Source organism: Notamacropus eugenii, chromosome 4 (genome assembly GCF_028372415.1).
Source record: "Notamacropus eugenii isolate mMacEug1 chromosome 4, mMacEug1.pri_v2, whole genome shotgun sequence".
In the NCBI taxonomy this organism is placed as follows: Eukaryota; Metazoa; Chordata; class Mammalia; order Diprotodontia; family Macropodidae; genus Notamacropus; species Notamacropus eugenii.
Genome location: NC_092875.1, coordinates 13,927,466 through 13,940,002, shown reverse-complemented (window position 1 = coordinate 13,940,002; position 12,537 = coordinate 13,927,466). Strand labels below are relative to the sequence as shown.

The following is a 12,537-nucleotide window of genomic DNA, read 5'->3' as shown; positions in this document are numbered from 1 at the left end:
TGCCCATCAGCTCAGTGCTGCTGCTAATGATGTTCTCTTTCTGTTTGTCCTTCTCCCTCTTCCCTTGGACCGCTCGCCCCGGGGATCTGCAGTTGGCCATGTTTACATCAGGTGAGACGCATTTCTTCTTACCTTGTCTTTCATCAGCTTTTCTTACACCATCGCTCCCACTGTCCCCAAGGCTGCTGTCGGAAATGGTGATCTCCTCTTTGGGCACCTCCACTCAATCAGAAGATGCTTTTTTTTAATATTAATTTTATTTATTTTCAGTGCTCTACAATCACTACCATATAACTTAGATTATTCTTTTCCCCTCCCTCCCCAAGATGGCATACAGTTTTATATAGGTTCTATACATACATTCCTATTAAATACATTTTCACTATAGTCATGTTGTATAGAAGAATTAAAATGAATGGGAGAAATCATATAACAAACCAAAACGTAATACAAAAGCAAATGATCTGCTACATTCTGCGGTTGAATTCCAAAGTTCTTTCTCTGGGTATGGAAGGCATTTTGCCTTAAAAGACCATTGGGAATTTTTTTTTTAAGTCATTGCATTACAATGAAGATCCAAGTCTACGAGAAAATACTCACACACTGTGGTCGTTGCCGTGTACATAGTTCTCCTTTCTGCTCCTTTCACTTAGCATCAGATCATATAAGTCCTTCCAGGCCTCTCTGAAGTCTTCTTGTTCATCATTTCTTATAGCACAATAGTATTGCATTACATTCACGTACCACAACTTGTTCAGCCATCCCCCAATGGATGGGTATCCCCTTGATTTCCAGTTATTGGCCAGCACAGAGAGAGCTGCTAGAAATATTTTTGTACATGTGGGACCCTTTCTCATTTTTATGGTCTCTTAGGGATACAGTCCTAGAAGCAACATTGCTGGGTCAAAGGGTATGCACATTTTTGTTGCCTTTGAGCATAGTTCCAAATCGCTCTCCAGAATGGTTGGATCAGCTCACAGCTCCACCAACAATGAATTAGTGTTCCAACTCTCCCACACCTTCTCCAGCATTTATTATCTTCCTGTTCTGTCGTGTTTGCCAATCTGATAGGTGTGATGTGGTATATCAGAGTTGTATTGATTTGCATCTCTCTAATCAATAGTGATTTAGAGCATTTTTTCATATGATTATAGATTTCTTTAATTTCTTCCTCTGAAACAGAAGATGCTTTTTGAACAGGAAAAGGGGACTGTTTTTAAGGAGGCAGGGAAATTTTACGAGTGTCAGCAGGCCCTGGATTCGGTTCCCAGTCTGTGACTTAACTAGTTGTGTGATGTTGGCTAGGTCTCCTCATGTCGGTGCCTTCGTTTTCTGCTCTTTCAAATGGGCGCAGCGATACTTGAGTTTGCTGCCTCACAGTGTTTGTGAGGATCAGGGGATTCTGGGAAAGCTCCACTTTTCTTGTTCTTGCCTCTGGATTTTTTGAAGAGCTTATGAAGGAGAAATGTATGGTCAGAATGAAGAGCTCCTTGAACCTAATTTGGACCAGCCAAGGGTATGTCAGGCTATTATGGTGGCGGGCCTGAGTCACCAGTGCACGGAGTGGGAGATCTCTTCCAAGCCTTCTCATGTCTTCATCATCACACCAGCTGGTGTGGCTGTGAGAGAGAGAATGTCACATCCTACGGGGCTGGGGCCTGGGAAGTCAGCACAAGAGACACTTTGACTATGTTCAGGATGGTCCACAGGCTCTTCTACCATAGCTACAACCAAAAAACTCACATTCCTAGAAGGTTTGAAGGTTCCCTGGCCATCCTGGCAGCCGAGGCCCTGCCATAGGAGCCCATTGAGGACATCTCACCACTGCCTGCCGGCCACAGGACAGGACACCACTGCAGCTCCTGACATCTTACATTCTGCCTAGGGGAGGCCAGGGCTCAGCTGCTGTGCTGAAGGAAGCTCCCATACAGAGGGAGAAGGGATGATGTTTCTTGGGCCCATGGAAAGGGAATGAGGCAAGAGTCATGGAATGCAGGGTTGGAAGGGACCCCTGAGACATTTCATCCTCCAGCCTCTCCATGTTTGGGAGCTTTTCTGCCCCTCCAGCCTCAGTTTGCCTCTTGTGCCCATTGTGCCTGATCCCACCCTCTGGAGCCAAGCAGAACGCTTCTTTTAGAAATGATAGCCCTTCAGCTCCTTGATGGCAGCCAGTGCCACCACACTAAACCTCCCTGGTTCTTTTAGCCCACGTTCATGCTTGTGTCTCTGGGCAAGTTAATGCTCTCTCTGAGTTTGTCATCTGTTATCTGAGCTTCAGAGCCCAGAGGACCTCGGGCCAGCTCCTTCATCTTACAGAGGGGCACTGAAGTGCAGTGACTTCCCCAAGGTCCCACAGATGGAAAGGAGCCAAGCTGAGCTCCTGCCCACCTCACAGGGGCATTGGAAAGAAAGGATCGTGTGCCTCAGCATTTATAGCAATTCGAGTTCTCCTAATTGTCGTTGGTACTATTAATAACCAGCACTGATTTATGGCAGGAACGAATGAACGGAGTGAACCAGGGCTTTGGGAGAGATTGGGGGAGTCCGTCTCCTCGTGTGGAGACGCTTTGCCCACACTCCCTAGCTCCTTCTGTCAGCAGAACCAGAGGTGGAACCAAGTATGGCCAGCTCCGGCCAATCTGACTCCGTGCATGGGGCAGTGTGAGGGGTCAGGGAGCCAGAGAATCCCCACGTTGGGGCTCTTGGGTTGGTTTCAGCACAGTTCATTCACCTACTCTGTTTCTCTTTTCCTTTCAGTGGTTGGAGACCAGACCAAACAGACAGGTGTGTCCCGTGTGCAAAGCTGGGATCAGCCGAGATAAAGTAATCCCTCTGTATGGAAGGGGCAGCACCGGGCAGCAGGATCCCAGGTGAGGATGCCCCCCATCCCTGCTGTGACTGCCCCAGTCTCTCTGAACTGCCCCTCTGCTTCCTCCCTGCCTCCTCCTCACAGGGAGTGGGTGGGCTCACGGACCTCCACCCACACAGACTCCTGTTCTGGACTGTGTTGTTCCTCCATGTGGTCTTGAGGGGAGGGAGCAGTGATGTTATCAGACGTAATGCTAAGGCATTGGTATATTGGGGGAAGTTCGAATTCCCCTTAAACAAGATTGGCCTGAAGCCTTCGCACGGGTGCTCCCTGGCTAAGTTTCGAAGCTCTAAACTTCATACCCCTTTTATTCTTCAGAGAGAAGACACCTCCCCGACCTCAAGGACAGAGACCAGAGCCTGAAAACAGAGGGGTAAGGATGTAATCCTGGGAATGATAGCGTTTGTCAAATCCGTTACCATGCCTCAACCTCAAACAGGTTTTACAGACAGAGAGAGGCTGAGTGGGTCACTTGAGGTGGCCTCCCCGAGGGCAGAGCTGGCACTTGGCCCCAGCAGGCCTTCTGGTTCTCCTGGCCCAGACTGCCTGGGTCTAAAACCCAACCTGAGGAGTTCCACCAGGAAATCCTTACCTGTTGCTCAGCTTTGAATCTGTTCTTCGGATGGATGCAGCCCCCCACCATCCTGGCCTGGCCCTCAGGGCTTCAGTATCTGAAGTCCTTGAGTCCGACCTGACTGATGCTCATAAAGGGGCATGTAGGTGCCTCCAAGCCAAGCTCACCCACAGAAGCAGGTCCTGATGAAATCATTGCGCTTCCTCATGTCACACTGCCTCCTGTTCCCCACGGGCTCTGGCAGAGAGGCAGCTCAGCATGGGGGGAGGTGGCGTGGAGCCTTCCCTGGGGAATTGCACTCTTATTAAATCAGCTGATGGGCCTTAAAAGGTGCTGCAGCTCCCAGGGCAGTTTGGCACAAGCCCCCTGGGCTTTAGGAAGAACATGGGCACACGGCCAGCTTCTTCTGAGGTGGCAGTGCCATCCCCAAGCAAGGCCCTGGCCCTGGAAGGGAGAACAGAGGAGAGGAGCTCCTTCATCGCCTCACATTCTTACAAAGGTTCCCATCTGTTACTTCCCCTGCCCATTTCCACTGACCAGTGGGGTGGGGCCCTGTACAAGACTTTTGTCAGTTCCACCAGTCACTTTTGTGGCAGTGGGCCTCCAGCCTCTTGTGAACCCTTCAGGCTCTGATGGTCAGAACTGGAAAGGGCTCCAAAGGCCCAAGGCTCCCTTGATGGCCTGCCACGTGCTCTCCTTCCCTTGGACCAGCAGCCCCAGGGGAACCACAGTTATCCGCAACGCCCCAACACTGCCAGGCAGGGAGTCTGAGTAAGGTTGGCCCAATCTAGAGGGGAAGCAGGGGAGATGCCACCCAGCTCCATGGACTCTACGTGAGAAACACTGGTGTTTATGAGACATCAACCGCATGTGTGGCTGCATCTGTGATCGTCTCTAATGTGCAAAGAAGGAGGAAGATGGTAAGGAAAGGGCAGGAAAAGAGGCCAGCCTGGCCATAAGCATTTCTGAAAGGCCCACTGTGCACCAGGCCCTGTGCCCACACTCAGGCAGCCTACGTTCTGTCAGGAGCAAGGACAGGCTCAGAGACTAGTAAGCACCATTGGGTGTAGACACAAAGAAAATACAAATGATGGTGGGGGGAAGCTAAGAGGAGCCCTGTTACTCGAGGGACACAGGAAAGGACTTTGAGATGAATGACACCTTTGAATGCAATCATGTGACCTTTGCCCAGGCAGTCTGTCCTGCCCAGAATGTACCCCCAGGCCTCCCAGGTGGCTCAAGGAAGCCACCTTTTCTGATCCCCACCGCCTGCCAAATGGCCACATCTCCGTATTGTAGATGTGGGCCACAGCTCTTAACAGATCACCCAGTCAGTGGATGTCCCCTCAAGGAGCCTGTTTCCTTCTCTGTGAGATTAATACTACTCAGCAGAAGGCTGGCATTGGGTGGCAACTTGGGAGCCACCTGTGAGGAGTGGAGCAGCCTGGATGGTGGGAGCTGGGCCACTGCATCTCCTTCATTTATCTTCTTTTCCTCTACCAGGGATTTCAGGGCTTTGGATTTGGAGATGGTGGTTTCCAGATGTCTTTTGGAATTGGAGCCTTTCCTTTTGGGATCTTTGCCACAGCGTTTAACATAAATGATGGGCGGCCTCCTCCAGGTAGGCCCATCTCTGTGAAGGACCTGCTGATTCCTGGGTGGGCGGGCCTCATACTTAGTGCATGCACCCTATTTGGTTGGTGAGGTCATAGGCCTAGACCTGGAAGGGACCTGAGAACCCATCTGGTACAACCCTCTTTTTTTTAAAGGAATAAAAATCAATTTTCCCTCACACTCTATGTTGTCCCCTCCCTTTTTTTTTAATTGAAAAAGGAAAGAAAACCCAAACCCTCGTAACGCAGGCAGGATTCAACAAGACAGTCTCTCCCCTTGGGGTTTGTCCTACCATAAGTCCCTGCTGCTCCCTAGTCCATCACCTCTGTCACACCAGCCTTCTCATTTGGCAGACCAGAGCCAAAGGCCCAGGGCAGCTAGAGGGCTGGCTCCTGGCCACAGGGGCCAGATGGGACTCCCAGGCCCCTGACTCCAAATCCAGCACACTTTCTCGTCCACCATTTAGAAAGCTCAACTTGCACTGTGCCTGCCTGCCATGAGCCTCAGATGGGTGGGTGGGGATCCCCGGGGCCCAATGGTTGGTCTGAACAGAGGAGACACACCATGGGAAGTCACTGGTATGAGGCCAGACTCCACCTACTCTCGGTGATGCCTCCTGTGAGCTGGCCTTGGTGTGGCCTTGAAGTGCTTCTCAAGGTAGCGGAAGATCACAGAGCCAGGCAGCGGTTCATGTCCCATGCCCCAAGGTCTCCCTTCGATGCTGAGATAGCAGGGAGCTGGGATTCCATCCCAGGCATCCCATCCTTTCACCAATGCAGGGTATAGCAGCCTTTCCCTTCATAACTGACCTTCATCACCTGCTAATGTGGTACATGTAGCAAGGCTGGACCCAAGGCCTTCCTGCCTCAGCCTGGGCCCCAAGCACAACCTGGGAGAGCCCAGGGTCGCCTTTTGGTCATAGTTTCTTGGTCCAGTGATTTCTCCAGGGTTGGGATCTCCTGGTGTGGAAGCTCCCTTCCCAGTGGCAGGCTGCAGTAAGTCTCCTGAGGGGTTCAGGGATGCTCCCCAGTCCCACAGTTGGTGTGTGTCAGAGACATGAGCTGAATCTAGAGCTTCCTGACTCACTTCTCGCAGGTCTTGTTAGCATGACTAGGTTGTCATCACATTCCCAGGCCAGTTGCCAGGAGCCATCCTTTGTTTCTGCTGATCTGGAAAATTATCTTACACAAAATCCAAAAAAAATTCTCCTGATTCTTACATGGTTCTTGGTGTTTCGTTGTATTTGTAAAGAAGCAAATTTGGTTTTGATTTCAGGAAAAAACTTCTTAAATAGTTAGACCTCTCACAGAGTTTACTAGGGTACTTTGGCAGGAAGTGAGCTCCCCATAAGCAGAAGTCTTCAAGCCAAGGTCAACTGACGCCTTGTCACTTCTGCTGTAGAGGTGCTTCTCAGGTCCCCCTGAGAGCCTGAGGTTATCCAGGATGCTGCTGGATGGCAAACAGACCATTGACGGTCCTGTGGTGTGGAAGGGGTTTGTTCTCAGGAGACTGAGTTGGAGAAATGCCCGAGACCTGAGGCTGCTGACTGACCATTCTCTTTCCTGTTTTCACAGCTGTTCCCGGGACTCCTCAGTATGTGGATGAGCAGTTCCTGTCTCGGCTTTTCCTGTTTGTGGCCCTGGTGATCATGTTTTGGCTTTTAATCGCATAACCATGTGTCTGTGGCCTGGGTAGTTGGCAGCAGTATTGCCTCTGACCTGGTTACCACCCCTCACCCACCCCCTTTTGCACCCCTCATTGCCTGGCTCCTGAGCTCACCCCGGGGCCCAAGAGTCAGTGGGGTCAGAGACACAGGGAGGACCCTGGCTTCTGGGGGCAGAGCTTTGGAATGAAATGAACTAGATTTGGTTGACTCAGCGTGGTCCCACTCCAGCCTCGGGCCTTTCTTGAGCAGTGGAACAGTTTAGATACCCAGAGCCGGCAGGCTCAGAGGGGACTGAACTGAGGTGGGGAGGGTCTGGGGAGAGAGGAGCCCCCATGCTATCTTCTGCATACGTCACAAAAGTAAAGGGAAGAACCAAATGGTATTCTTTGGAACTCCTTAGACTGCAAAACACTCTGTCCAACAGCAGTCCATTCCTGACTGCATGTGTGGACCACCTATGCATACAACAGCCCGATGCCAGGGCCCAGGGGCTCATCTTCTGTCCTCCTCCCTGTTCTCCTTTCTCATTCCTCAGATGAGCCTAGTGGCAGGCAGGCAGCAGGGCTGTCTGATCAGCACAAGGCGTCTCTGGGAGGCTGGTGCCTTTCAGTGGCCACCTTCTTCCCTGTAGAGATGGCTAGCTCTGTCTACGGGCTTCCTGGCCCCTTCTTTGCACTGGTTTCTCTCTACCAGGAGGAGTAATGGTCAAGACTTCCCAGGCCCTAAAGGCAAACCTAAAACTGAGGGGAAATTTGAGCCACTAGTCTTCTTTCATGATTAAATTTCAGTTTCAGTTATTGGCATCTCTCCCAGAAGCAGCCCCCACATGGGGCCCTCGGACCCTGCAGGGTAGCGAGACACAGTGGCAACCCTGGCTGGACTCGTTCTGCAGACAGCCCAGCAGGGCTGCTGCAGGAGGGAATTCTCAGAGTCCAAGTTGCTATGGGCCTCTGTCCATTTCCCTGGAACTTCTTAGATATAGGCTGTTTAAAGAGATGCTTGCTGATGCCTCCCAGGCTTGAGCGACTCTTGCTGCCTCCACAAGGGAGAGAGATGCCTTAGACTCACTAACAGCTTTCCTTCCCTCCTCATGCCTCTTCATTCAGAATCTTGGGAAGAAAGGTGCCTCAGTAGAGGCATTGGTTTGACTTCTTGTTTTAAAAGTGCTTTTTCTTTGAATCTGATCAATAAGAAGGCAGGGCGCTGAACGGCTCATGACGTACCATCTTGTATAATTATCTGTCCATCTCTCTGTCTGTCTCCGCCTGCCAAAATGTCTTCAGGTGCAAAAGGATCCCCAACATTGGAGGGAACCCAGCCCTAGGCTTCCTCTGGGGAGTCTCTTCCTGTGTGTGAGTTCTGCCTTCCTCTGGTCTTCCTCCTTGCTCTGGAGATAGAAGGCTCTGGAATGAATTCAGTCCCTCCCTGCTTTGGGGATGGGGCAGACTCAAGCGTTCAGTCCAAAGAGACCAAGGAAAGGGAATGAACATGCCCCTTGCAAGCATTCTCCTCTCCCACAATTCCCCTCTCCATCTTCGCATTCAGCAAAGCCCAAATCCAGTGTTGAAATGATCAGAACCCAGTATTCTGGAGCCATCACCTTGGCCAAGTTTGCAGTGGAGAGGGTCATGGAGCATAACACTTGGCTGGCATGTGTGTGTGTAATCAAGGAGCTTGTCCTCCAGCCTCAGATGAACCTTCTTCAATTAGCTTCCCAAAGATCCCCTGATCTGGGGGGGGCCCTTGCAACTTAAAGCCCAAAGTTGGGGAGTTTCATGATGGACTGGCCAGGTGGTAGTGCAGTGCCACCTCCTGCCTGTGAGAGAGAGGCGGGAGGAGGACAGTTTGATTAAGAAAGAGAAATCCCTTGGAATCTATGAAACAGTGATGGAAAGAGGTCATCAGAATTGGGCCCAGCTCTCTTTCCTTTGCGGTGTGGTGAGCTTCCCCTACCTTTGCCAGGAGCGGGCTGCAGCAGCAGCAGCAGATTTGGGACTGCTGGCTCAGCCCCTGGCTGGAGGCCTCTTCACCACCACCTGGCCACTCAGTGACCTTTTGCTTCTTTTCCAAGTCAATGCATTTCTTCCTTTGGGAGCTCTTCACCCTTTTTCTCCCTTTTATTCCATTGTATTAGTTAGAACTGTGCTCTGACCACAGTTAAACCATCAATGACGCTATGTACCTTGAGATACATTTACCAGTTACTAATTTTCACTGTTGTGAAAGTGATTTGATTTAGAAGAAAAATAAAAATGGTTTTACATTATAAGTGGCTAGGTGTGGATTTGCTCTAGGACAGGGCTGAGGTGGGCAGGGTTCTCTGGAAAGCACCTTTGTCTGTTCTCAATTTCATGGGGCAGACATCAGCCTGGAGTTCGATCGGCAGGAGCTGACTTTGGGGCCTGGAGTTTTCCTTCATCAGCGCTACCCATGGCATATTGTGCCTGAAGAGTACCTTGACTAGGGTTCAAGGGTCAGATTCCTGGGCTCCTACACCTTCCAGTATAGTTGCCTGGATTGTTAGACACAATTTAGTTCAGCCGCCCCCTTTTACCGGGGAGTCCCCCTGTTTACTCACATCTTTATCTAGGGGTTTGTGATACCTGTTGGTGAATCCACCCAAGCATTTCATGTGAGGAGAGAAGTGGGTTCTTCCAAGGGGACTTCCTTTGGGCCATATAACTGGGAGCAGGGTATGGTGGCACATGTTTAATGCCCTTACCAATCTGATCATTAACCAGTGATTTTAAGACAAAGCACAGCATTGACTGTCATCCTTTCGTTCCTTAGCCAACTTCCAATGCAGTACAATTCAGCAAACATTTACTCATCAAATAAGCTGAATTGTTGGAGGTGGGGTGGGGTTCTTTTTACATTACAGCCATTTTGGCATTTAGATATATGCCTCCCCCCAAGTACACCCCAAGACCTGCCTCTGGAACAAAGAAACCAGTTAAACCAGCCACCAAGTGTTCGGGTCAAGGCAACAACTGTTCATTTCATATCTGCGGGCCCCCACCTTCTGGTCGTTACAGTTGCTCAGCTGTCAGCTCTGTTGACATTATCGTGATCCTTGGCCAGGGAGCATGTATGAAGCACCTACTATGTCCAAGGTCCAGGCCAGCAAAAAGTGTGGACGTTTCCTGTTTTTATTGATATAGAGCAGCTTGCTGAGGAACCTGTTTCTGTTCTCTTCTGAGGACAAAAGTTAATGTAAATTTCAGGGATACAACCAGATCATGGAACGTCACTGAAAGGAACTGAAGTCTTTTTTTTAAATTAAATTATTTATTTTCAGTGTTCGACAATCACTTCCATGTATCTTAGATTTTTTTTTCCCCTCTCCTCCCTTCATTCCCCCTTCCCACCCCACACCCTCCCTGAGAGGGTGTACATTCTTATATAGGTTCTACATGTACTTTCCTATTAAATACATGTTGCATAGAAGAATTAAAATGAATGGGAGAAACCATAAAACAAAACATAATACAAAAGAAAATGGTCTATTTCTATCTGCGATCCAAATCCATAGTTCTTTCTCTGGATGTGGAAGGCATTTTGCCTCAAGAGTCCACTGGAAATTTTTTAAGTCCATGCATTTCATTGAAGTACTAAGTCTACCAGAAAAATTCCTCACACACTGTGGTTGTTGCTGTGTACAAAGTTTTCCTGGTTCTGCTCCTTTCACTCAACATTAGTTCATATAAGTCTTTCCAGGACTCTCTGAAGTCTTTCTGTTCATCGTTTCTTATAGCACAATAGTATTCCATTACATTTATAGGCCACAACTTATTCAGCCATTCCCCAATTGATGGGCATTCCTTCGATTTCCAGTTCTTGGCCACCACAAAGAGAGCTGCTATAAATATTTTTGTACATGTGGGACCCTTTCCTATTTATGTGATCTTTTTGGGATAGAGTCCCAGAAGGGAGCTGAAGTCTTAACTTATCAGTTTACAGAAAAGGAAATTGTTTCTGAAGGGCAATTGGCCTGCATCAGTTTATCCACCAAAAGGCACCACAGTATAATGGTGGAAACCGAAGATTTGAAGTCAAGAGGGCTGCCCATGGAATTTGGGATACATCGCTCAGTAAACATTAAGGGCCTGTTGTGTGCCAGGCCCTGTGCTAAGTGCTAGGGATACAAAAAGGGGCCAAAGAAGGTCCTTGCCTTCAGAGAGCATGCAAACAAATACCTAGAAAGCACCTGTGTACAGGACGTAGAGGAAATAACAGAGGGAAGGCTCCAGAGTTAAGAGGGGTTGAGTTCCCAGATAATGCCAAAGGACTCATGATGAAAAATGCTCTGGTGACATCTGAATGGAGACTGAAGCGTTCTGTCTTTCCTTTATTCTTTCTTTTTGCACAGAATGACTAACAGGGAAGTGGTTCACATGGTTGCACATGTATAACCTAGATCAGATTGCTTACCATCTCAGGGAAGGGGGAGGTGAGGGAAGGAAGGATAGAATTTGGAACTCAAAACTTATAACAAAAATGAATATTAAGGTTGTTTCTACATGTAACTGGGGGGAAATAAAATATTCCTTTTTTAAAAAAAAGAGGGGTTGGAGAAGGCTTCCTATAAAAGATGGGATTTTAGTTGGGCCTTAAAAAAAGCCAAGGAGGCAGTAGGCAGAGTTTAAGTTAAGGGTTCCAGGTATGGGGGATGCCAAAGAGAATGCCCAGAGCTGAGAGATGGAAGATCTTCTTTGTGGAACAGCCAGGAGGCCTGTGTCACAGAGTATGTGTTAGGGAGTAACATGTAAGAAGACTGGAAAGGTAGAAGGAGGCTGGGTTTTGAAGGACTTTGGCATCCTGGAGGTAATGAGTCACGGGAGTTTGTGGGGGTGTGGGGAGATGGGGTGACATTATCAGACTTTCAGTTTAGGAAAATCACTTTAATGGGTAAATGGAGGATAGGTTGGAGTGCAGAGACCTGGGGCAGGTAGACCCTCTCCCTCCTCCCCAACAGCTATGGAAAGAGACTCACAAGGTAATACTCTGACTTCTCCTTAAGGTCAGCAAGGTCAGATGCCTGTCCACAGTGATAGACACTTAGCTCTTCTGGGCATGAACCAGGTAAAGGGAGGCTCCATTACTGCTGTAGGAGATATAAAACTGAACCAGCCTGCCAGGGCCTCATCCCAGAGTCTTCTTGCTTCTTCATTCCCCTAATCTAATCAGTTGCCAAGTCATATGAACCCTTCACAAGAGTCTATTGTACCCGTCCCTCCACTCCACTCCCACAGCCATCATCTCTGGCTTGGAGTATTCCAGTGGCCTCCTCACTGAGGCACAGGGCCGATTATGGCATGACCTCTAGAATAAAGTAAACTTGGGCAGGTCTGTGCCCAGTACAAGCTATCTAGCTATGGCTCACACATGATGTTCCATCTTTTATCTGCATTCCTTTGCATAGGGTGACCCCCATGTTTGGGATACACTTCCCCTTTGCCTCCATCTCTTTTACTGATGGCCCTAACTGCTAGGGCAATACATTGTCATCCCACGCCTCAAAAGTACTTTATTTTAACACTAATTCATTGTTGGTGGAGCTGCGAGCGCATCCAACCATTCTGGAGAGCAATTTGGAACTATGCCCAAAGGGCTACAAAAATGTGCATACCCTTTGACCCAGCCATATCGCTACTAGGACTGTATCCCCAAGAGATCATAAAAATGGGAAAGGGCCCCACATGTACAAAAATATTTATAGCAGCACTCTTTGTAGTTGCCAAAAACTGGAAGTCAAGGGGATGCCCATCAATTGGGGAATGGCTGAATAAATTATGGTATATGAATGTAATGGAG

The 12,537-nt window shown here is 49.0% G+C and overlaps 1 protein-coding gene across 4 annotated transcripts in view; it reads left to right on the top strand.

The window, feature by feature from the left end:
• RNF185 (ring finger protein 185) overlaps nt 1–8,992 on the top strand; it is a 31,952-nt gene extending 22,960 nt beyond the window's left edge. For all 4 annotated transcript variants that reach the window (XM_072599895.1, XM_072599894.1, XM_072599897.1 and 1 more), the window contains 5 exons: nt 93–111; nt 2,758–2,870; nt 3,188–3,242; nt 4,947–5,064; nt 6,632–8,992. In XM_072599895.1, the coding sequence (XP_072455996.1) occupies nt 93–111; nt 2,758–2,870; nt 3,188–3,242; nt 4,947–5,064; nt 6,632–6,729 (403 nt within the window). In that variant the 3' untranslated portion in view covers nt 6,730–8,992. The remainder of the gene's footprint in view (nt 1–92; nt 112–2,757; nt 2,871–3,187; nt 3,243–4,946; nt 5,065–6,631) is intronic.
• Nucleotides 8,993–12,537: the final 3,545 nt, after the last annotated feature.